General features: G+C 45.5%; 1 protein-coding gene across 1 annotated transcript in view; it reads right to left on the bottom strand.

Annotated features, from left to right (window-relative positions):
* Positions 1-24,772, bottom strand: part of dock1 (dedicator of cytokinesis 1) — a 218,377-nt gene that overhangs the window by 56,639 nt on the left and 136,966 nt on the right. Inside the window, 2 exon segments of the mRNA XM_048233987.1 lie at positions 17,927-18,021; positions 19,639-19,740. Of these exon segments, the coding sequence (XP_048089944.1) occupies positions 17,927-18,021; positions 19,639-19,740 (197 nt within the window).

Here is a 24,772-nt window from a genome sequence, read left to right as displayed (position 1 = left end):
CTGATGCTCTGGGATGAAATGTTAATACCTTGAGTGGTGTGATGTTCTTAAGGGGCGGCGGTGTGTGAAATGTTACTGTGAGTCAGGAGAGATGGGAGCATCAGAGCACAGGGCTGGAGACAAGATCCTGATCAAGAGGACTGTTTCGGGGGTTCAAGGTGAGACATCTGGTCAGTCACACTGATGGAACGGGTCAGCGTGTGTCCAACACTCTCTTTTAATGTGAGCTGCTTCGCATAGGTTTGTGTGTACCTGGCTCATTTTACTGACACACAAACTCTGAAAAGGTCCCATTGATTTTCAGTGCAGCATCAAACACTCTCATACTCACCAAACGATTTTGCTTCGTATGAATGACCCCCTTTTCTGACAGTTTGAGTTTTAAAAGCTTCTCTCTATAACAACACTGAGGGCTCCCTCAGGCCAAAACAGAAATGATGCTGCTGCTGTTTAAATAATACATCATAATTAACATCCGTCCACAAGAGCAGGAGAAAACATGGCATTTATGCAGCTTAAGGTGATTGGGAAATATGGGTCAAATTATTCTTTAATTAGCCTACTACCACAAGGTAAGTGACTTTTTAGAGAGAAGATGCTAAACAACTAGCAAGGCAAGAGACTTTTTAAGAGAGAATATGCTAAACAACTAGCAAGGCAAGGGACTTTTTTAGAGAGAAGATGCTAAACAACTAGCGAGGCAAGGGACTTTTTTAGAGAGAAGATGCTAAACAACTAGCAAGGCAAGGGACTTTTTTAGAGAGAAAGCGAAAACAACTACTGTAGCATCACAATGGAAACTGAATGTGCTACACTGGAAGTGGATAAGGATGTTACAGACAGAACACCTGCACACCCTTACAGTACATAGAGCAGCACAGGAGAAGAAGACGGATTGAAGTTAGCAGGCATACAGTAGGTTACAGGGAGGACAACTAGGAGATACCAGTACATCCCTGATAGTGTTTGAACAGTATGTTTTGCAGAAGACTGCGGTTACTGTAGAGATGAGGTGAGCTACAGTAGGTATCATGAAAGGAAGCAAAACATGTACTGTACCCACAGACAGAAACAAACTGGACTAACAATATCTGAGAAGATCGTTCATTGCTCCTTTGTAGCAAAGGACAAGCTTCATACTTCACCAGATGTGTCTGCTCTCTCTGTATGTGACAATAGCATGAACATGACTATGGCTTCTCAAACCCTACAGCCATATATTACATGTCAGCAATAAAATGAATATGAACTGTTTTTTAACGTCTTTCAAATGAGGTGGGTAGTCTGTAATGTCATGGCCCTTTCTGTGCTACGAGAGACATAGATAATCATAGGATATTATAAACCGATGGAATCTCCATTAGAAAGGACCATACCTTTAGCACTCAACCACCTCTGTGTGCTGAAATCCCATAGCTCCACAGGGCTCCAACAACCAATTACTAAACCACACATACAGTCTCTCCCTCTCTTTCTCTCTTTCACTCTCTCTTTCACTCTCTCTCTCTCTCCATCTGTCTCCCTCTCTCACTCCCACTGCAGTAAGCACAACCTTCTCTCAGCACATCTCACTCAATTTTCTGCTGTTGTGAGCACGCCAATATAGATGATACGCTTAACTCCAGGCTAATGGTATAGTGTGTTACCATCCAGTGCACCTGTCCTGAGAGAAATATTACTGCTTCATATGCCATGTCCTACCTAAAGGCCTAACAGGGAGAGCCGGGCCCTCGCCATCTTCACACAACAAATCAGCCTCTATTGACCAGCCAGCGGAAAACAGGCCGTCGCAGGGAGCAGGCCAGCGCTAGAGGCTGGAGGATTTCATGATGACTCAGCATTGGGTGCAGTGGCGCATAGCCATCTTAAGTCCTCACTTGCACACTGCAATGCTCAGTAATTTGACCCATAGCTGGCCTCAGTAATGTGTCACAGACAGACTTTTTTTCTCTCACTGTGAGTGCCCATTCAACAGAGCCTCAGGAGTACTGATGGCTGCCACGCCATCAGCATGAGCAGAGGATGATGAGACAAAGCAGGAACTAACTTCTATATTTTTATTATTACGCCATTAACTGAAGCAATATCAAATCTCTCTCCTCTTCTCCAACTGCAGGCTGTTTTGGCCACAAAGAGAATCAGGCCTATATGTTAACTGTATATTTAGTGAATGGCTCTAAAGGAGATCTGTGTTATGCAAGCACATGAACATGGCTAGAGCGCTTCCTGTGTCTGTCCTCCTGTAGCTCCTGCATCCTGCAGCTTTTTCGGAGTTTGTACTGAATAAGGTCTTCAACCTCAGGAGACAACCTGAGCTGTATCATGAGCAAAGCCCACCAGAGGCTCTTTTTTCTCCGGCAGCTGAGAAAATTTGGGGTGGCCTGCAAGGGGATGCTGCAATTCTATCGCGCCACTATTGAGAGTATTCTCTCCTTCTCTATTACTGTCTGGTATGGAAATGCCACTGTTCAGAACAGGCTACAGCTAGACAGAATAGTTCACACGGCCGAGAAGATCATAGGTTGCAAACTCACCCCGTTAGCAGAAATCTACAAGGCCCACATGCAACGCAAGGGCATAAAAATCCTGCTGGATGCAACTCATCCTGCCAACCACCTCCTTAAGATCCTCCCATCAGGTAGAAGGCTGAGGGCTATTAACACAAAGACCTCCCGCTTTTTAAATAGCACATACTGTAGTGTGATCAGATTTTTAAATAACTCTCCATCCTTGCACCAATACCTTATGGAAGCAGATCAAGCCAGCATAGGTCTTGGATAGTATGTTTTTGCTCTTTTTTTTTAGCAATATGTTTTAAATTGTATTCATGCTATATGCCACAGTACTATACAGTACATTTATTTTATTTATTGTCATCATCACCCTGTGACATTTGCACATTTGGAAGTGAACTTAAATCCTGAACTTTGGGTAAACTTCCACTAAAATGTCTGCCACTAAACTGCCACTTTTGACTCTTGCCTATCAGTGTTGCGCGGTCTGCCCGAAATGAAGCGGTCGACCGCGGATGACCGCGGTCACCCGCGGTTATGAGTCATAAACAAAATATTTTAATGATATTCGGATCATTTGCGGGCGGGTCAGTTAAAATTAATTAAATATATATTTTCTACAAAGAGGCCTACTTAAAATATCACGAGAAGGCTAGCATCAATACAATAAAGCATCAATACAGTAAAGTCAACAGTAAAGAAGCTGAAGACGCGAGTTAAAATAATAAAGACACCCCTTCAGGAAAAGCGATATAGGCTATGGGAAATATTGGGAAAAGTTCTTAAAGATGACAGTAGTACAAGTTATGGTCTACGTAGGCCTACTTCTTGCGAAGCCATTTAAAAGTATGACAGCCAAAACGGGCAGCCTGCAGGAATGTTATGGCACAGACTACACAGCCATATCTACCGGTAGATGTATAGGTTCGGGCATGCATAAAAGTTACCTTAGTTCGTTGTGTTTGTGACTTTAAACAGTGGATGTGCTTTAGTAAAGCTTTGTGCTTCATTCAGCATTATAAACCAGTTCTTACGCTAACGTTTTGACCAGCAATGTATCTCTCTTGCCTACCTTGCCTCACCATTTCTGTTTTCGAAAGAAAGATGTATGTCCATGGCCCAGGCAAACATTATGTCCTGCATGCCTACTGCGTGTAGTTCTACTGCATAACGTTTCGCAAACAAATTAGTTTGTTTTACAGAAATGGCCTACTGTCACACTGCATGGTAGGCTATAACCAAAAGCACGGCTCGGCTGAAGAGCAACCCAGGTTCCGTACTATAGAATGACAACATAACCGAAGACCAGAGGAAGGTCAACATGTCCAATAACGGCTTTTATTCACATTTCTAAATTTCCCCTGCACCAGGTGTAATTGTAGTTAAGTGAATTAGTCAAGCTACCAGCCCCCAATATGGCAGAGCAGAGGTGGTGTGTGCAGGGAGCACAGCGGGACAGAGCCCTGTCTAAAGTGATTACTGAAAAGCCCCTTTAAAAGAGCCACGGCAGAATGGGATTGGGTACACACACTCCCCTGAGTTGTACACTCTGTAATCCCCGCGCCCCGCGCTGCCGACACAGAGCCGCACTTCAGTGGAATCACTTTTATCAGCACAAAAAAATAGGATGTGGATACATATAATCCAAGAATGGGGATATGTGCTTGATAAACTTGAACTCAGCAAACAAAATAAATAAAATGGCAAGCCACCAAAAGTGATAACAAAAAAAAAACCCTCAAGAATCTGAAAGCGGAGTTCATGATCAAGTTTCTGACAAAGGAAATTATCGGCCTTACTATGGATTACGATACACAAGTGGTTCATTCTTTAAATCCTAATACAAATATGCATCATTCCACCTTTAGACTCCCTGCCTGAACTTTTCCAACCCGCACAGAAAGTTCTTCTTTGCTCAACCATGTTTACCTCTGCTCTAATACTAATGATGTGTTATCGGCTAATCGCCTTTGCTAATTGAGTTCATGGAGCATACCTGATAAGGATCAGGATCCATTTGCATGCTAGCATGAATAGCCTGCTTCTCTGCTGTGCTTAAAGATAAGGCAAGGTCAGAACCCCTAATCACCACACCAATTTATTAAATTACACTCTGCTTACTATGCTGCCTTTGATCTGATAAATGATTTATTTTCATCCTCGCCTTTAACTATGTTTGCTCCCACTTCATGTTCCTGCTAGTTGCTGCTAGACCCCATTATGGTCATGCTTTCTTATCCTCAGGCAGAGGTCAAACCCAATTAATTTGTCGTCTAATCAATTAGGCTGAGAGCTCCGGGAAGGCTGAGGCATGGCAAGAGGATCTCTCAAAATCAATATTTCCTCAAAGATCACTAAGATCAGGCCGATTTACTGATTTCTCAATTAATATCTGAATACACAGAGATAAAGTGATGACTATGCTGAAAAAATGAAGCCACCATAGAAGACCTAATATACAAAACAAACAACAACAGTACATTAGAAAATGCTTAAAATGCAATTCATTTTAGATGCTTTATCAATAATGACCTTTTACTAAATTCTTTTTCCTTTGGTGTCTGACAGCAGAGGAAAAAGCATGCACTAAATGAATCCTCCAAATATCACTAAACAGGCAAAGTAAGAAATGACATGTTGAGTATTCTATAAATTATACATCAGACCAGTGGGAATCTGCTAAGGGCTGCAATGATCTACAAATTGGTGGATCAATAAGGCTGTATTTAGCACTTAATGACCCATTTCAATATGTGGCAGCTAAGACCCAGGGATAAAGATAGATCATTTTATTTTAGGGCAATGTTAAGGGTATATGAAGCCCATCATGACACCTGACACTTCCAGGAAACAATGTGTGAAACAATGATATATCAGCATCATGAAAAGGCACCCCATATACTACATGGAACATTCTGCTGGGTTTGTAAGGACTGACTGGCTCCATATTGCAACATTTACAAAATGTAACTATAAAAGTCTTACCACATTTTCACTAAGCCACATAAATCCTACAAATAAATATAAACAAAACAACCTTTTCTTTTAGAATATTCAATATGTATATTTTTATATTCAGGTCAGAGCAGGCAACAATTTCCAGTGAAAGGTAAGTTGATGTGAGGACAAGCACATTTGAGGGGAATACTTATGTGGTGACAAAGCTCTGGAAAACAGATTGTGCTGGATGACACACTGTCAAGGTTGTGTGATTTCATCCCTTAGCTTGTACCTTTCCAACTGCAAGCAACCCTGTCTGTGAAGGTGGCTAGAGTTCAGCAGGTAGAAATGCAATCTCAAGGAAATAAAAGACTCACAAAGAATGAGTCTGTCATCAAAAGGTTTTACAAAGACCAGACTCACCAGCTGCCTGATGCATTGCCAACTTGAAGGAAGTTACTGTATGACAATTTTAGAGGGACACGCCAAATAAATGATAATAACACACTGCTGAACCAAGGCTTCTCAAAAGAGAAAATCTTTTAAACAACACAACATTAACAAAGAGCACTCGAGAAAGATCCACTCACACAAACGTAAACTGATCTTTTCACTTGCCAAAACACTGATATGACTCACCACCACTAGACAGACGTTCAATAATATTACATTAGCTTCCAGACAATTGCAGTGGCAAGGAGGCATCACTTGCTGCCAAGAAATGACAATGCTTAGGAAAGCTCATTCCACTCTGACAGTCTTTGCAAAAAAACTCTTTGCTTTACATCTCACATTTTCACAGATGAAATGTTGACCAAGCTCTTTACATGTAAATCTCAAACTTCTCAAGTGCAATCTGAGCACAAAGCTGAATATATTCTGTTCCTTACAGCACACACACCTGCCTATCCAGAGGCAAGGAGTCAGGAGCTCGTCAGTGCAGCAAACACACGGAATGACCCCTCACCCTTTAGAATATAACATGCAACTTCTGCACAGGTCAGGTCACCACCTCTCCATGAATAGGCAATGGACATCCACATGAGGCACGGGGAACATATCAATCAGAAGGGTTCCAGTCTCTGGTTAATGTTCAGTGTAAATGAGCTACACTGGTACCCTGCACTCTCTTATGAAACAGCCTGCTCCTAAAGACTCCTATTTCAGGCCTCATTTTCCTAAATCCTTCATTTGTTCCATTAGGAAACCATTTTCATTTTCCTACCACTAGTCCATCCACAAGACACCTAAAACACTCTCATTCAAATCCCTACCCCACACTGCATTAATTACATTGCATCACTACCATTTACCTGACTGAGAGTGCCTGTCCGAGAGGGCCTGCCTCAATCTCCCTCTCTCTCCCTGCTGAAGCCCATTGGCATTCTGATGCTCACACGATGGAGTGTCTTCATACAGTGGAGTACAATAAGGGGAGGAGCCGTACTCCGTGGGCCTCTCTCTCTCTCCCCTTCCTCTCCCTCTCTGAAGTGAAGTCTGTCTAATTGGCCTCGGTGGACGGAGAGGCTGGGACTCCATTACCCAGACGCGCATCCCCGAGCCGTAATTACTCTCATCATCAGGGATGAGCTCGTAATTAAAGCTTCTCCGCAGCCACTCGCTTGGCTCCCCAGCACAAAAAGCACTGATGCCCGCAGTTTTCTCCTTTTCCGTCCTGTGCAATCAATCTGCACACAGGCACACCTGTGATGTCATGGCCTGCTGCACGGGTCGTCAACTCATTAATTATTTATGCACTTTGGGTCTCTGGCTGACTCAGTGGGACAATAGCAAAACAAAAGCAGTTGTTGCAATGCAGGGTTTACCCCCAAAAAACTGGTGTTATTGGGGTGGATCCCAGAGGTGCTGGTAGTTTTTTTTTTGTTGGTTTGCTTGTTTAACCCAATGGCTGTAATAAAACATGGACAGCATGTGCTCAGGTAAACCTGAACCCCAAAATATCCATGATTTAACAAAACATGGTTCAATCAGGGTGGACAATTTTCTGTTTACTAAGCATGCACCGGCTGCTTTTTTACAGTAATTGGTTGGGCCCACTATGCCCTGGATTAGAAGCCAGAAAACAGCCTTGCTTAGGCCAGTCTTGCTCCTCAGTAGTGTGCTGGTGAGGCAGTGAGCAAAGCTAGAAGGAACACCCTGCATCGATGGGGTGGCTAATAAATGAACATGGAAGGAGATGGAGGAGTGTTTCCCAAGCAGACCCCTGCCAGTGAGGAAAGAGAGAGTGGCGAGGGTAAAGTGCCGTTTACACAACGCCGGTTTTTGTGAAACCGGTGAGGTTTTGTTAACGGTTACGCCTTGCGTGAACACGACGTCGGCAGTTTAGGAGACTGAAACCGATAGCTTTTGAAACCGGCTTCCGAAGTGGGAACTTTTGAAACCGCTGGCTAACTTTCGCCGTGTAGACGCCTGTAGGTGCGAAGACGCAACTTTATGACGACATAGCCCCACCTCTCAACTCAGCCACGGCACTCGACCTGACATGCTGCTTGTCAAAACAAACCAAACCATTTATTTATCATATTAAAATGTTTTTCTTTCCCCTGTCATGATTTATGTGCACAATGTAGCCTATCAGCCTTTAGTGGCTAAGTTAGAAGCACACGTTGGCTTAACTTAGTTAAACATTAGCTTACTGCGTGTTAGGGTTTTCTCCAGTGGTGCTCAGACCTAATGCAATGCATAGGCTAAGCATTTGAAATTTCACATAGCAGTCACATACCTTGAAAATGAACTTTATTAGTTTAACAGTTGAATTGAAAACCGAATTGTCTGTAGTCTCCTTATTCCATGCGACTGCTTAACCAGAGCCCTTATTAGACATTCTCTGGCTTAACAAACAGTTTCCAAAGTCCTTTTAGGCAAGTCCCTCCACTCGGCGGCCATGTAGCAACGCTTTTTGGGCACTCATAGGGCATCCTATTCAGCAGAAATGCGCGTGCGCAAGGCTTCATGACACCAATCTTGCTCCAGCGGCGAGTTCACAACACATGATTGGCACGATGTCTTCACAACACACCACATGATTGGCTCAATGTATTCACATGTCGACGTTTTGCCGAGGAAGGGGTGGAATAGGTGTAGACAACGGCCATATTGGCGTTACAAACTAACCCCATGCATTTCTATGGAGGATTTTTTGAGTGCTGTGTCTCCTCATTAGAAAGTCTCTGCTGTTTCAACAATGTTTTCTTCTACGCGATTCACGCAAAATTATCGTGAAGCTTCTGCACAGCGGCGCCATCGACTGGTCTGGCATATGCACTACAGCACATTTAGCCGGTTACACCTCTGTGTGTACCATAGGTGTGTACACGCGAGGTTTTTTCTTGCCAGTGTCGTTAAATGTGTGAAAGCGGTAAGAGAAAATTCACCCAGCGGTTTCGTGTAAACGGCCCCTAAGAGAGAAGCACTGTGCTATTCCACAGCATTGGTGGATCATGGTGACGCAGAGAACACTGAGGACCATGTTGCTATGGACTATGTGAACAAGAGCTTGGGAAAGAACTTTGTCATTTACAGCACAGCTTGAGCCTTTTGATGATGAGCTACTTACCAAGTAGCATAGAAAACACAGACAGCCAAAAGGCTGAACAAGAGAGAGGAGAGAGAGAGAGAAAGAGAGAGATAGGGGCAGAATAGCAAAGAAAAGAGATGAAAAGAGAGTGACTAAAGCTAAACAGCAGTAAACACTCTGAACTCTGTAGGTGCTGTGGGCAGCATTGTTAGTTGACTGGATGATTGGTGATTCACCTGACCTCTGTCTTCTCAGTGCAATGTCAACTAAACCCAAACCATTAGCAGCAGCTTTCAAACCAACTACAGGGTTTGGACTGACGTCATCTCTTCGGGTTCCCGACCATTTCAAATAGCACAAGACAGCAGGACAGAAAGACCCACCATAATCAGATAGAACTAAAGAGAAGAGGGCATGGAGATGGGAAAGGGAACACATACTAATGAGCTGCTGGTTGGCTATTTGCTGTGCACATTATTTTGATCTCTGAAATTCCTGTATTGACAGAGAGAACCAGAACTCTCCATTCTATGTATGTAGGGTGTGCTGCAATAGAATTAGAGTCAAATTCTGACATTAATAACATACAGTTGGACCAGAGCAGAACAACAGCTAGACCACCGACTCATGACCATGCATCTACAAAAAGATTATAGAAGGGGCTTAAGCAATGACTGACTGGTTACAGACAGCAGTGACAATACACTGTCCACAAAATAATTTAAACTGTTACTCACAATGGCCTAAAAGGGCATATCATCCATTGCATATCTAATCAGAGAAATGTAATTTGTGGTTACAGTTGCTAAACTTTCTTCCCTTTCCTCCCACAGTGAAAATGTGAATAGCAGCACAGCTAAGCAGCAGGGAAGCCCAGGACATAATCCCCTCTTTCCCCCAGGTACACTTTCCTGAAGAAAAACATCTTTCTTTGGATGCAGGCAACAACACAGCTATAATGAACTACATTTCCATTATCAATAGAATGTAATAAAGGCCCCCCCTGGAAAAGGTGCTTACAGGAATTCTACTGAAATATACCAGACTCTTTCACATCCTGATAATTATGAACCTTTTTTGTGTTATGATGACACCATTAAATGCTATTTTCTTGTTCTTCTAATAGCGCCTCATTTTAAAAAGCAGAACTACAGAGGGAGATGATTTACAGAGCTGTCAGTGAACAGAGGCTCAGATCATTCAGATGGTGGGTGCCGTGTATTCAGCAGCAGTCTGTCTTTAGGAGACATCAAGCGGCATCAACACAATTCAGTCAGAGGAGCTTCTTTCTCTTTACAAGCTGAGACTAAAACTGAAGAGCTTCAGGCAGCTGAGCAATGGAGAGGAAACAAAGTCTTTACTTGAGGATACCATACCAGAGGAGCGGAGATGCATGACTTCCTCACGGCAGTGGTGCTTTTAGACATACATACTGTACATACATACATATACACCAACTTGGTGTGCTGTATACATGTACAGTACTTGGCATCTGTGAGGATATGGCTGCATGGCAGATGGCCTGCACTAGCGGATAGAAACACGCATTGTATCCTATTGCACCTCTGGAAGCACACCACCAAAGCCCATTCATGAAAAGCCTGGCTTATCTACAGTAAGAGACATTTCTATGAACACACACACACACACACACACACTAAACTCAGCTATTACACTACCAGCCCAATACTATTACAGCGAGTTATATTACCTCAACTCTATTGTTCTCCTTGTAATGTCTTTAATCTAATTTGTTTGGCAAAATCCATATTTTTTGTTATCTCAAAGTAATGCAAAGTGGTTATTACAAACACAACGGAGAGCAGACAAAGATATCTACAACAGATATTAGCATAACACCATTTCGGAAAACTATAATTTAACTATGACGCCATCACTTCAAACTTGTTGACTCACTTATCAGTGTGTGCAACGGCCATGTTTGTTTGCACACTGTACAAGCGTTTCACTTGCCTTCCCTGCTAATGGTGCTGATACGGCCCTTATGCTGCGGCTGCTGCTACCCCCCACCACCCATCCTTTTAAAGTGTTACTGGCACAGGACCAGTGGGAGCTGGAGTGAGGGATCACATATCAAACAGCCACCAGCGCCATCAGCCCTGACAGGGGCATTAGCAAAGTCTGATGCATGGATTAGGTGTAAAACTAAGCAGAAAGGTCAGGCCCATCTGGACGCTCTGAGGCATCTGTAAAACACCCCGTCACAGTGGACAGACAGTAGCCAAAGCCTCGGATGGGTTCTTCACACTCCCGAGGATAAGCAATCCCATCAGTTGAGCCCGGCGGTCTCATAATTGAGTAAGTTCAGGGCTTGTTAGGCGAGGCTGTAAGCACAGTATCATGTACCCTTTGGAATCTGAATAAACATGTGATTAAGAGAAGCTCTAAAAGCAAAGTGCCCATTTAGTACATTTAAGAAAGTGCGTATAATTAGGAGGGCTGATTAACATGTCCTTGGCATTGTCAGCGAGGGGACAATTTATGCAAAGCGATCCTGCAGAAACAACTAAGGGTACTGTGGTGACAACTGTGAAGTTCTGTTTCAATCGCATCTGCAAATGAATGAAAATCAGTATTATTTTACCAACAAAAACAAGCTAAGATTAGGAATGACAGCATGCCACTCTCCACATCAAACAGCACCGAGACTTGATTTCAAGCACTGTGTTTATCAAGGTCCATCCACTGTGTTTATCAAGATCTCCACATGAAGAAATAAAGCTCACTATTCAGAATTGCAGCCCGTTCATTTATCTCTGCACTGTGGGAAGAAAAAGATTTTCCCAACCCATGGAGGCTTAATCTTGGCGATGAAATGTAACCTTCTTGAAAAATAAAGTGAATTCTCCACTTGAGTTTGCTCTTGCTCATCTATCGCAGAGTCCCCTGAAGAGTGTGCATACACGTGTGTATGTATGTATGTATGAGAGAGAGAGAGAGAAAGAGAGAGAGAGAGAGAGAGAGAGGCCAAGGGCGGGAGATGGGTTAACAAACACGAGACATGGACGTACGGCTGCTCAGTATCAGTTGGTCCCTAGCGCACGCACGTGTGTGGGCGGTGCATGTCAGGAGTTGGTGACGGGATGGATTGCGTGGGTCAGACAGCTAAAGAGCTGCCTTCTTTTGGACACCATTCCATTCATCTCCCCAGCGCCATTACGGGCGTAATTAGCAGTCGACTGGTGCTCTCTCAGTGTTCATTACACACCACTTATTCCTCACAGGGTCGCCTCGCCATGCTCCAAGCCCAGGGAGTGGGCCTGTGATGGGCTCCGTAATGAAGCTGATGGAGCTGTTATTGTGCTCACCTGCTGGGTTTGGAGCCCGAATACCTAATTGCATTTTCAAACACCGGCCAATAATTGAATTTCTTATCAAAGCAGAGCGATAATCAAAGGAGTCATATTTTGGCAGGGTGGGGGCGTGGAGGGTATGGGAGAGGTGGAACAGAAAAAAAGCCAAAACGCTTGAAGGTCAAATTCATATTCAGGTGGGGTCAAGTGAGGTAAAAGACAAATATATGAGTGGATTCTCCCACCAGATCTCGATAGTTTTCTCTTCAAAGAGAGATACTAGCGTACAGGACAGACCCCTTGGGAAAATCTGCCGCAGCAGCAGAGCTTTTGACACACACTATAAACACAAACCCCAACAAAGTCTTAATGGCCAGGGCCCTGTGAAGCCCGCTGCAGTAAAAGGGATTTGATGGTTTGTATTCTTTAACACTAAGCACTAGCAAATAGGAGCACGCGTGTGTGTGCAGGCTAGACCAAAGCTGGGGGCATGAGCTGGGCAGCGCACAAACACATTTCCCCCCTCTGTTGTTTCAGACTAGAGCTGGAGCCACGGGGGGCAAGCAACAATACGGGCCCCCGCAAAACAAATGTCACGCTGTGCAAATGAAGTCAGCGCTGCATCCCCACGCCGGAGACCTACTTCTCTAAAGGTCATTTTAACCTCAATAACAGAGGGAATACGGAGGGGGCCAAAGGGCACACCTGTAACACGCGAGCCGCGCTCTTCTGGGGGCCTTTGGAAAACTTGGGGATGAAGAAACATTAAAATTTCATAAGGTGCGAGGGAAATACTGAGAGTAAAACAATGAACTCCCAGGCGAGCCACCCTCTCTGGTTTACAAGCTTTTATGAGAATTGGTGGCGAAATTGGCCAGGCCGACTTCACTAGCAAGGTGCCTTTGTTCAAATATTAAAGACTTACTTTTAAAAGAAGATTGCCCTGTAAAGAACAGTAGTAAGATGAATCCAAACAATAGTGGATCACTTCACCCCTTTTAGCTAAACGCAAAGCATTTGTCACACTATTGTGTAAGAGCCAGAGAGCCCATGCTTGAGGCACTGAGTTACGTCCTGCACAAAGACCCAAAGTGACTTGCTTGTTTGGCTCCTTAAACATGTAGCATATGGTGACCGGTCCAACAGCAAACGTGCTAAATGGCGCGGACATGGAATTTGTGTGGCAGCGTGTTTTGTTTCCGCCGCTGCAAACCCACTGGTGTTGTGTGAGTGGTTGGTGGGCTGAAGCGTGAGCTACGGGGGTGGTGGGGCTCCCTTCATTAGCCCTGCTGTTATCTCAGGCATGTTTCCCACCCCTGCTTTTAGTGGCTGCTCCCTTAAAGCACCTTCCCCGGGACACAGCACAGTGGCCTGTTCCACACGGCTGCCCACCTCTCCCTTGGGCAATTAGAGCATGCACGGCCAGGGAGATGTGGAGAGAGAGAGAGAGCGAGAGAGAGAGAGAGCGAGCTGCAAAGGATAGCCTCATTAGCCATGAAGCGGCCGAGGCCACAGCGTGGCGGAATGAAAGAGTGCCCTCGGAGGTGCCCGTGGGTGGTGCCGACCGCCTACACTTCTGCCGCGGCCGCAGACGGAGAAGCGGGGCTGAAATGCCAGTCAGTCGCTAGGCACGAAGCGGAGCCAGAACGGAAGTCCAAACGCGCCGACGTAACATCGGCCATTAGAGCGCTCCGGCTGGCGGGGACTGACTTTGCTAGAAGGCCTGGCCTCTGTTCTTCCCTCTTTTGTCTTTCACCCTTCATTTCCATCTCTCTGCCTGAGCTTCCATCAGGCGTTACTCACGCAGGAAGATTAGGAGTTTAGGCTGGCGTGCTCTCTGGAGTCGTGCAAACAGCGAACGATGCCGACGACAAGGCTGGAATCTGATCTATCTGTCACGCGAACTCTGCAACCCCCTCCGATTTCGACATCAAAGGCAAAAAGTTCTAAAGGAAGTTGCCCGCAGCAGTTTTGAAATGGTATCAAAAATAAACAAAGCTGAAAGAGGAGCAATGGGAGAGAGCAAGAGAGAGAGGGAGAGAGAGAGACAGAGAGAGAGAAAAAAGAGAGACAGAGAGAGTGGGAGAGAGAGAGGGGTGGGGGGGGCTTGCGGTGCCTCCATGGCAGTGGGCAGCCCAAGTCCACTGAGCAGAAAGTCAAGTCAATCAGTTTTCCCAGCACCTGACTACAGGCAATATCAGTGGGTCCAGGCACACTCAGCCATGCCCTCCCCAGCATCCTCTGCTCTGCCATCAGCCATGAACCTCACGTCCACCACTACACAGCCAGGATGAATGGGCATGCCAGCCAGGTCACACACAAGGGTGCATGAAGACACACAAACAGACACAATGTCCCTCAATGACACGCACACACACACAAAACTCTCCACATAAAGCACACACACAAAAAAACACCAAACCAAATAAAACAAATCTTCTTCTTTGAAGTGCTAAAATTACAGGTATGCAGAACTTGACCGCAGTGTTCAGTGGCAATGTCAGCTGAGCAAGCAGCCAAGGACTACATCTCACCATGCCTGACAAGTGAGCAGCCAGATGGATGACTGTCCATGAGAGCAAATGGACTAAAAAATGTCATCAGTGCAGCCATGCTCCATTTTAACATTCAAATCAGTAGACACACTGGACCAAAATAACACATGAGCGACGTGCACTCTGCACACACGGACAGTGGTGAATGCAGAGCAGGTGCCTGTCCCACACCTGTAGGGCATCCGAGGCTTCTCATCTCACCGCCCTGACGCATTGTTTGCATGAGGACGCAGGTGTCTGACAGCACTCGCCGGATGGCCGCGTGAATTCCAAATACGAGGCTCAGCGGCCTCAGCCTCGGCCAGGTAGTAATCACACTAGCGGATGATGCCGCCACCGCGCTGGATAAAACAGTAACAAGCTGCAAAGCAATTTCTATCAGGACATACCCTCCTAGGATGATGACAGCAGGCACACAGGGGGATGGAGGGAGGGAAGGAGGAGGGGGAGGAGAGAGGAAAACAGGGGGAAGAGAAAACAGAGAGAGGCTTTGATAGCAACTAGCCAAAGTCTAATTTCACAGACAAACCCTCTGTATACCATTAAGTATAGATATTGTACAGTGGAACTGGAAATGGGACATTCTGTCCACAATCTCCAACCTACCCTTCCTCAGCAAGATACTGGAAAAAGCGGTGGCTGCCCAGCTTCAACACCACATGTCCCACCATAACCTCTATGAACCCCTCCAATCTGGCTTTCGACCCCACCACAGCACGGAGACAGCGCTCATTAAGATCATAAACAACCTCCTCATAGCTGCAGACAACGGCCTCATCAGCCTTCTCATCCTCCTAGACCTATCTGCAGCTTTTGACACGGTCTCCCATACCATCTTGCTTCACCGTCTCCATGAACACTTAGGACTCTCTGACTCCGCTCTCTCCTGGTTTCACTCCTACCTCTTCACTAGGACGCAATACATCACTATCCATCACTATCCAACTCGACACCAGCTCCAGTCAACCACGGCGTGCCCCAAGGCTCAGTGCTTGGCCCCCTGCTGTTCACCATCTATATGCTCCCTCTCGGCCAGATCATCTGTCAGCATGGGCTCAGTTTCCACTGCTATGCTGACGACACCCAGCTCTACATTAGTGCTAAACCATCTACCAATCTCCCTCCCCTATCACTAGTTCACTGCCTGCATGACATAAAGACTTGGATGGCCACCAACCTGCTCAAACTCAACAACAAGACAGAGCTCATGGTGGTGGCCCCTCCGTCTCTGTCCAAGAAAGTTGGGGACGTCTTATTGAACGTAGGTGGCTTTACCATCAGGCCCTCCCAAGAAGTGCGTAACTTGGGTGTGACTCTGGACTGCAACTTCTCACTCCAAGCTCACATCAGTAACATCACCAAATCCGCCTTCTTCCACCTCAAAAACATCTGCAGACTCCGGCCCTTACTATCAGACACTGTTGCGGAGACTCTGACACATGCCTTCATCACCTCCCGTCTGGACTACTGTAACGGTGTCCTTTATGGTCTTCCCACCAAAGCACTGGACAAGCTACAACGTGTCCAAAACTCGGCTGCCAGGATCCTCACACACACAAAGCGATGGCAACACATTACCCCCACACTCAAGCAGCTTCACTGGCTCCCGGTGAAGTCACGCATCACCTACAAAATCTTACTCCTTACATACAAATCCCTCAATGCTCTTGCTCCCCAGTACCTCTCCGATCTCATCCAGCATCACTCCCAGCCAAGGTCCCTGAGGTCCTCTGGCAAGGACCCGCTTGTCATCCCCCGTTCCAGGGTACGGACTTTTGGTGACAGAGCCTTGTGTGTTGCTGCCTCCACCCTTTGGAACAGTCTACCTCTCCATATCCGCCAAGCCCCCACACTGGCTACGTTCAAAAAGCACCTAAAATCATTTTTTTTTACTGAGGCCTATGGTCCTTAACCACCCTGCCCCCCAACCCCACTTCTACCCCCTCCTCTCTTCTCCCCTCTATTCCTCTGCCCTATCTCCTTTTGTAAAGCGACCTTGGGTTACTTGAAAGGCGCTATATAAAACCAAGTTATTATTATTATTATTATTATTATTATTAACAAGCTGGGGACCTGGTGATCAAACAAATATGTGAGAGTTTCTCGTGTTTCCTCATCAACACCATGAAATGCAATGACACACTTCCTTGGCCTGTTTTATTTTTGTCGTTTTGCAAGCTCAGAATAAGAACTGTGGCATGCTCGCGTATATTTGGCTCTTCCTTACAAGTTTGCCCAATTTGGGCTCCCGAGTTGTGACGACAGCGAGAGGTGAGGGTGGCACGGAGACGTCGCTGGGCTTGCACCTTTAATGACTGAGCGCTGAGCACAACACAAAGCCCAAACACCCACTTTGTTTTTGCCAGTGCAACCACATGTACTTCTTTTTCGGGGGCTGCTACTGATGTACCAAGAAGTGAGTTGAGGAGAGGCGCATTAATAAAACAAAACACAACAACAAAGTAAGCTCGACACAAACAGTGGAGGGAGAAGACGAAAGAAAAAAAAAAAAAAACATCAGCAAAAAATGTGGGAGATTAGCGGGCAAGGTATTTATAATTCATGCCAATGTTTGTGGCAGTATCCGTCTCATCTCGCTCTGCTGTGGCAGAGGCCGCCGAGTGCTATTTGCATTTGAGAGAAAAACATTAGAAAAACGTCCTTGCCCACTTCTCACTGCCGTTCCTAAGCAACAACAGTGGAGGGGAGATGAAAAGCAGCTTGGAAATATAGAAGCAGAGGGAGAGAGAGAGAGAGAGGGAGAGGGGGAGACAGAGAGAGAATGAGGGAGGGTGAGAAAAAGAGAGGGATGGAGAGAAAGAGCAAGAGAGACAGAGAGAGGGGGAAAACCTATAGGCATAGGGAGGGGAGAGAGAGAGAGAGAGAGAGAGAGAGAGAGAGAGAGAGGAGAGAGGGAGAGAGAGAGTGGGGATATGCAGGAGAGGGAGGCAATGGGACATGAACTGAGAGAGGCAGACCGAGAGGGTCGTGGGGGGTGGACAAGATAGTGGGGGCCAGAGAGAGGAAGGGTCAGAAAGGAGGAGCAGCAGTGAGGGCTGTACTTACTTATTCTGCATCATGTTCATTATAACCCAGTCGGCAGGGTAGACATTCTTGCCAATGAGATCCTTGAACATGATAAATGTTTCCATTAGGAAATCCTAAAAGAGAAGGGAGAGAGGAAAAGTAAGAGCATTTGGAATGAAGACTGTTATTCTGTGCGCAGGGAGATGGGAACAATCTGGAATGAACCCCGAGGAGCCCGCTGCCCAGCGCCTCAGGAGGAAGCTGCTTTTAGATTAGATTTCTCCCGGGTCAAGGTGAAAGACTCACACACTTTCTCTTACACTGCACTGTGGCATGCGCGTCAAGTGATGTGAGCGCGAGGTCCTGTAAGGATGCCCGCCTCAGCTCCGTGGGGATACTGAATCACCACCGACAGCCGAGGGGAACCCTCCTAACGGCTCTTAACATTTTCTACATCTTAGATTAGCATCTCAAATGAGGAAGTGAGGCCGTAGAGAAAGGTTATTGTAAGGACGTCACTGGGAGCTCCAGTCTTTGGTGCCCCTCATTACAATTCACTTTAGCAGAAATGCTGGCCAGAGTGGACTGCTGCTAGGTGAGCCTCATGTTTGTGTTTCTGCGCCGGGTGCTCAGCAGCGTGAGGGGCATGATCATCTCTTATTTAAACTTGATGCGGGGTTGTGCCAGGCAGGGTGTCGGTGGGGGTGACGGCAAACAACCCCGAGTTTGCTTGAGCCACTGCCAAATGCTGGAAGGCCGCCGCGAGCCGTGCCAACCCCCGAGGAGGATAAATCAGAGACGGGTCTGTCTTCAGCCGGCTGACCGGCTGCCTCAGCACAGGAGAGACTGGCTGCACGTGCTACCACACCAGGGTCTTTATTTATTTATTTGCTATGGTCAGGCTCAAATATTCTGACTCCTAAATTGCTCTAGAGAGGCAATGCACTTGTGATTGATTAGAGAAGAGAGAGGAACAGCCAACCTACACAGTGTGTGTTTCAATACAACACAAAAAGTATGTTAGCATGATCAGACTGACTCCGGCTTATGTTAAAATGCTACATCACTATTTATCATTATTTCAGCACGCAAGCGTTTTCCTTTAGGCACACATTTTCTTAGGTGCTATGCCTGGCTACCTCAGATACCTGTCTACCATTCAGAGTCCAACACGTCTGCATCTCCGCCAGACAGAGCAGACCAAAGGGTCTCATCTGCAGTGAGTCTGCGCTGCAGGGGGCTCCCCACAGAGACTAGGGAATGGAGGGGGGGGGGGAGATGGAGGCCATCCGAATGGAAGATTATGTAAACCATCCGCAGGTGGTTTGCCAAATCCCAATGCCAAAAGCAGAAGAAGAGAAACAAACTTGAAGGCCCGGATGTTTCAAAGCTGGCTGGCTGGCACATCAATAAGCCGGCTGGTGTTGGGGAGACGACTGGATGTGGCCACAGGGAGGGAGCAGCGCTTTGTCCCAGCCATCACCAGCCTCCCAAATCAGTCCAGATTAGAGATGAGAGCAGAGAGCCAGAGGACTACATGGAAGCCAAGCGACCCGATGACTTCATTGAGATGCACAGTTTTTGTTGGACAAATAGGCTACGCTAAGGTGGGCCTGAGATCTCATTTTGTATACGCAACTGCAACAGTGCACTATCTGCATCTGCATAACATAACAACGCTTCAGCATTTATCAGCTTTTGCACTGCACTGCCAAACAAATGGTTAGAGAGCACAGAAGTGTAGAACTCACCACTACATCCGTCCTCATTTTGCCAAAGGTGCTGATGAGATGAGAGTAGTGGTAGTCCTCCATCTGACGCAGAGTGGCTGTCATGCTGGCTACGAAACTGCCCTGTGGACACAGAGAGACACAAGGCTTAGGTTCCTAGACAGCCCATTGTATTCGGTTCCACACTATTTAGTCTGAGGTCCTGAGAGGCTGACGCACAAGCGGAAGATGAGTGGGCTGGAAAGGAAGAAACATTTTACAAATATTTGGAGAACACATGGACAAAACATTGTTTAATTAGGGATGGATTGGAGGATAGATGAACAGATAGATAAGCAGCCAGACGTAAGGATGGAGAGATAGAGATGACTAAATAAGTGGTTGAATAAATAGATGGATGGATGTTGGATGTTGATTTAGGCTTCAGTAATACTCTGAGCCTCATATAGCCTCGGTTAAATAAAGAGCGGTCAAGTGATGGTGTCCACACTGCAGGCCACACCAACGTAGCATCAGAAACCTAAGTCACTTCCCACATCAGCTCAATGGTGAAGATGACGAGGGAGACCCCATGGACTCAGTGGCTGAATTAACATAAAATAGATAGATAGATAGATAGATAGATAGATACTTTATTGATCCTCAAGGGGAAATTCAAAGGGTCATTCCACGTCAATTGAACCAGGGCCCACGCACTTAGGTCTCAAAAAATTCTGAAAAAATTACCAGGTGTACCTATGTTATCCAGGAGACACACTGTAAAATTACTCTTATGTAAAATCTATACTTTCCAAGATACAGCCTATTTTACAGGGGGAGGGGGTGTCGATTTTGGTCGGCCTCTTTTTTTTTGTCAAAGTTCACAAGCCCACAGCGCAATAACTAAACCATGTAGGAGGCTCAAATTTTGCTTGCTGGTACATAAATAAGAATAGTATGTAGCAAAATCGTTACGCTTGGTCTGGATGGTCCTGCATGGTCATAGTTGTCCCTCAAAGTTGATCAAAATTTTATTGGAGTTTTTGGCTGGGCTCTGTTTAGGCCTTCAGAAGACATATTTGTACTCAACATAGGCTCTTGATTTATTTTTCTTACTGAGATAAGTAGAAACACTCTCACAAAAAGCAATGAACAGAAAATAAATCCCTTCAGGGTCTGAACAGCAGACCTCACAAGTCTGAAAAATCATTTTGGTTATCATTTTCAGAGCGCCCAAACACCTTGTGGGAATATACAAAAAATGCACGATCCCTTCTTTTTAAAAACACCAATTTGACTTGTCTTATGAAAATCTTTCTTTTTTATTTTCCACCCTGAACATGGGCAAAATGCCCCATTGACATCAATATGTTTTGTGTAGAGTTACCACAGTGCCACCTGTGGTTGTATAGAGTAACCTGTGGTAGCTCTATACAAAACATATTGATCTCAATGGTGCATTTTGCCCATGTTCAGGGTGAAAAGTGAAAAAAGAAAGATTTGCATAAGATGGTTTTAAAAAAAGAAAACTCATGGAGAATAAAGAAAAAAATATGAAAAAAAAAATAAATCTTAAATAAATATAATAATAAATAAATATTCCCACAAGGTGTTTGGGTGCTCTGAAAATGAGAACCAAAATGATTTTTCAGACTAGTAAGGTTTGCTGTTCAGACCCTGAAGGAATTTATTTTCTGTTCATTGCTTTTTGTGAGAGTGTTTCTACTTATCTCAGTAAGGAAAATAAATCAAGAGTCTATGTTGAGTACAAATATGTCTTCTGAAGGCCTAAACAGAGCCCAGCCAAAAACTCCAATAAAACTTGTATCAACTTTGAGGGACAGCTATGACCATGCAGGATTATCCAGACCAAACATGACGATTTTGCTACATACTATTCTTATTTATGTACCAGCATGCAAAATTTGAGCCTCCTACATGGTTTAGTTCTTGCGCTGTGGGCTTGTGAACTTTGACAAAAAAAAGAGGCCGACCAAAATCGACACCCCCCTCCCTCTGTAAAACTGTCCATATCTTGGAAAGTATTGATCTTACCTAAGAGTAATTTTACAGTGTGTCTCCTGGGTAACATAGCTACACCTGGTAATTTTTTCAGAATTTTTTGAGACCTAAGTGCGTGGGCCCTGGTTCAATTGACGTGGAATGACCCTTAAGCCTTATCCTGACCTCCAGTGAGGCCCGCAGCTGCGCGGATAGAGAATACACCACTCTGCAATAACCAAATGAACAGAACTGGGAGTTTCAGAACTACGAGCCTCCGCCTCACACACACAAAGCTGTCCTAAGTCCAATTAACAGCATGGATAAGACTCTGTGGGAATGTAATGGAATTTGTGTTTTCTCTGTCATTAAAATTGGAGGCTGTTGATGGTACATGTAATTAACTGGGGACCAATCAATGCAAGAATTAGCAGAATTGATGGCATAATAAACCACTGGTTTGAACATCAAGCTGGGATAAAACTAATAAATGTGATAATTAGAGGGAAAAAGATGATGAATCTTGACTTCAGACTTTTGCTAGATTTAACAACTTTGATGAGAGCATATTGGCATATTTTGAGGGGCTAAAGTAATAGAGTACAGGATCAAATTAATGTTGGGCATGGATATACACATGCCCATAAATTCTGACAGCCACCAGAAACACATAAAAGTTAATCAGGCAAATTAAGGATATGCATGAAATCAAATACATGAAAAAATGCTGCAGTAAAGTCCACCTGCAATCTCATTAGATGGCGATATGGCTGTGGAAAACATAGTCTAGGGAGATGAGACGAGCCTACAAAAATCAAGGCTTGCTGGGAAATTTTTGTCTGCTACAATTATGTATGCTACATTGTTCACACATTAAGAAAATAATCATCCCAGGCGCAATCAGTGCTAAAGCCACACATATGCACGTCCAAATGTTGCTGTGCGTGCTGTGACTCAGCAGGCTGGGCAAGCGCTTTGAAGCTGCACCATCCTGGGACTGTGCTCCCGTCGAGGACGCCAGCCATACTGCCACCGGTGCCGGTAACCAAGCCAAAACGACTTGTTGGGGAAAGAGGGCATCTGTCTTTTTCGGCCTTGTCTGATAGCAAATCTCTGTTAATAATATTATTTTCCCCTTAGAGTTCCAAGTTAATTGATCAGCTGATGCCATGACACCAGGCATCTCATCCCTGGGCATTCATCGGTGAGGGAAGAGGCTGTCACACGGCAAACTAAGGGCCTTGATTGTTCCGCTTGCATAATAAAGCTATGACTCAGCTATTAGCCTTTCATGGTTGTTCCCATATCTGACTTTTTGTTTCATATGAAGATCTATCCTGCAGCAGTAATTACACCTGACCTACATAGCTGAGCTGGGCTGTGCTAGAACGCTGAGCACATTAGCGTTGCCTGCATTTCATTTCCCTCTTCCTGCATACGTGTATGTGTGTGTTTGTGTGTGTGCTTGTGTGTGTGTGTGTGTGTGTGTGTTCGTACTTCTGCATGTGTGCTTGTGTACTTTTTGCTTCGGCTCGGCTGCATTTCTCAATATTTAATCCACCAAAGTCAGGTGAGGTAGGAACAAAAATTCCCGAAGTCGTCAAATATTTGACAACCTCGGAGCAACACTGTTTCACCCTGCCATTCATAATGAAACAACTGACAGGAGGCCACGGCGTCAGAGAAAAAAACAGCATCCAAATTTGCTGCAGAGTCAGACACAAACCAAGAATAATTCATTGGAAGCTGGAATCTCCCTAGAAACAAAGGCAGCCAGGTACTGTACATCCCAAATATGCTGACATGTAATCATCTGTGGAGGCCTTGGTAATGGCAGATGTTGTGTTTGACACTGAGAATGAAACACACAGAAACAAATAATCCACACAGGCTGTTAAGCAGAGCGTCCAGTGTGCCAATGCCTCAAATGCTGCTATTCACCATCTATTATTCATGGAGCCCCAGTACATCATTGTGTTTCTCTGCTCAGACCATCAAATGAGCAGGGAAACTACTACTCTAAGACACAGACAGATAGACACACACACACACACACACACACACACACACACACACACACACAGACAGACACTCACACACAGACACTCACACACAGACACTCACTCACACGCACAGACACTCACTCACACGCCACACACACACACACACACACACACACACACACACACACACAAGAGCGTACAGTGCCATCAGTGGGGATTCAGTGGGATGATGTGTTAGCTCTAGCCCACGCAAACCCAATTTACACCAATTAGGCTGGGCTTGATTAGAAAGGCTGGGATAACCTGCACAGCTGCTTAGCTGGAGCATCCCTCCCCACTCCGTCTAAATGATGAACAAAAGGGCCAATTACCTGGTGGCTGTGGAGATAAAGAAGGGGACATAAGCGCCAGGGAGGGATGGGCAAGAGGGAAACACCAAGAGAAGCCAGCATGGGGGAGAGAGAGAAGAGGATGAGGGAGAAGTGAGCCAGTCAGAGGAGCTGCTTTGACTTTCAATGTGCCACACACGTCAGCCTGTTCCCAGGAGAGGGAGTGCAGGGGTGCAGGGGGAGGGAGACTAATGGCGGACGCACGTCCCATGACTGTGTTAGTTAAGGGACTTGTCTGAGGATGACGAGCTCATCTTTCTTCATCTGACCGCTAATTTGACGGATCCGAGGGCGGGAGCGGACGTCCTGGTTTGGCGGCTGGCAGCTGCTGTAGCGACGGGCGGCGTGCCTTCTGCAGGCCAGGAGCACAGTTCCACTCCAACCCCCCCAACTGCAGCAAGGGGTAAGGAGCTGGGGAAGAGCACTCACTCCTGGGAGAGATCCAATCTGTGCAGGTTCAGCTGCACTTCACCTGGCAGCAGGAACCCTGGCTCTCTGGGCCTTCATTAAAGCTGAATAATAGAATACCCTACAAAGTCCTGGACTTCTGAGCAGCCTGACAGAAATGCTCCCCGTCACGAACAGAACGATGGAAAGATATCACTGCAGATTTAAGATCACTCTATCAGTCCTTGTCTTCTTTGCCCTTCATATTTTCACACACAGTAATGACACATTTTTTTGTCGATGATGCCTAGCTTCGTAGTGTGTGACTAATCTTAGAGTGCTTGCCTCCCAAATCATCCAATTCAATTACACCACAGTGACATTTCTATGCAACAT

Source organism: Alosa alosa, chromosome 22 (genome assembly GCF_017589495.1).
Source record: "Alosa alosa isolate M-15738 ecotype Scorff River chromosome 22, AALO_Geno_1.1, whole genome shotgun sequence".
NCBI classification, from domain to species: Eukaryota; Metazoa; Chordata; class Actinopteri; order Clupeiformes; family Clupeidae; genus Alosa; species Alosa alosa.
Note: the sequence above shows the minus strand (reverse complement) of the source record. Positions and strands in the feature narration are given on the sequence as shown.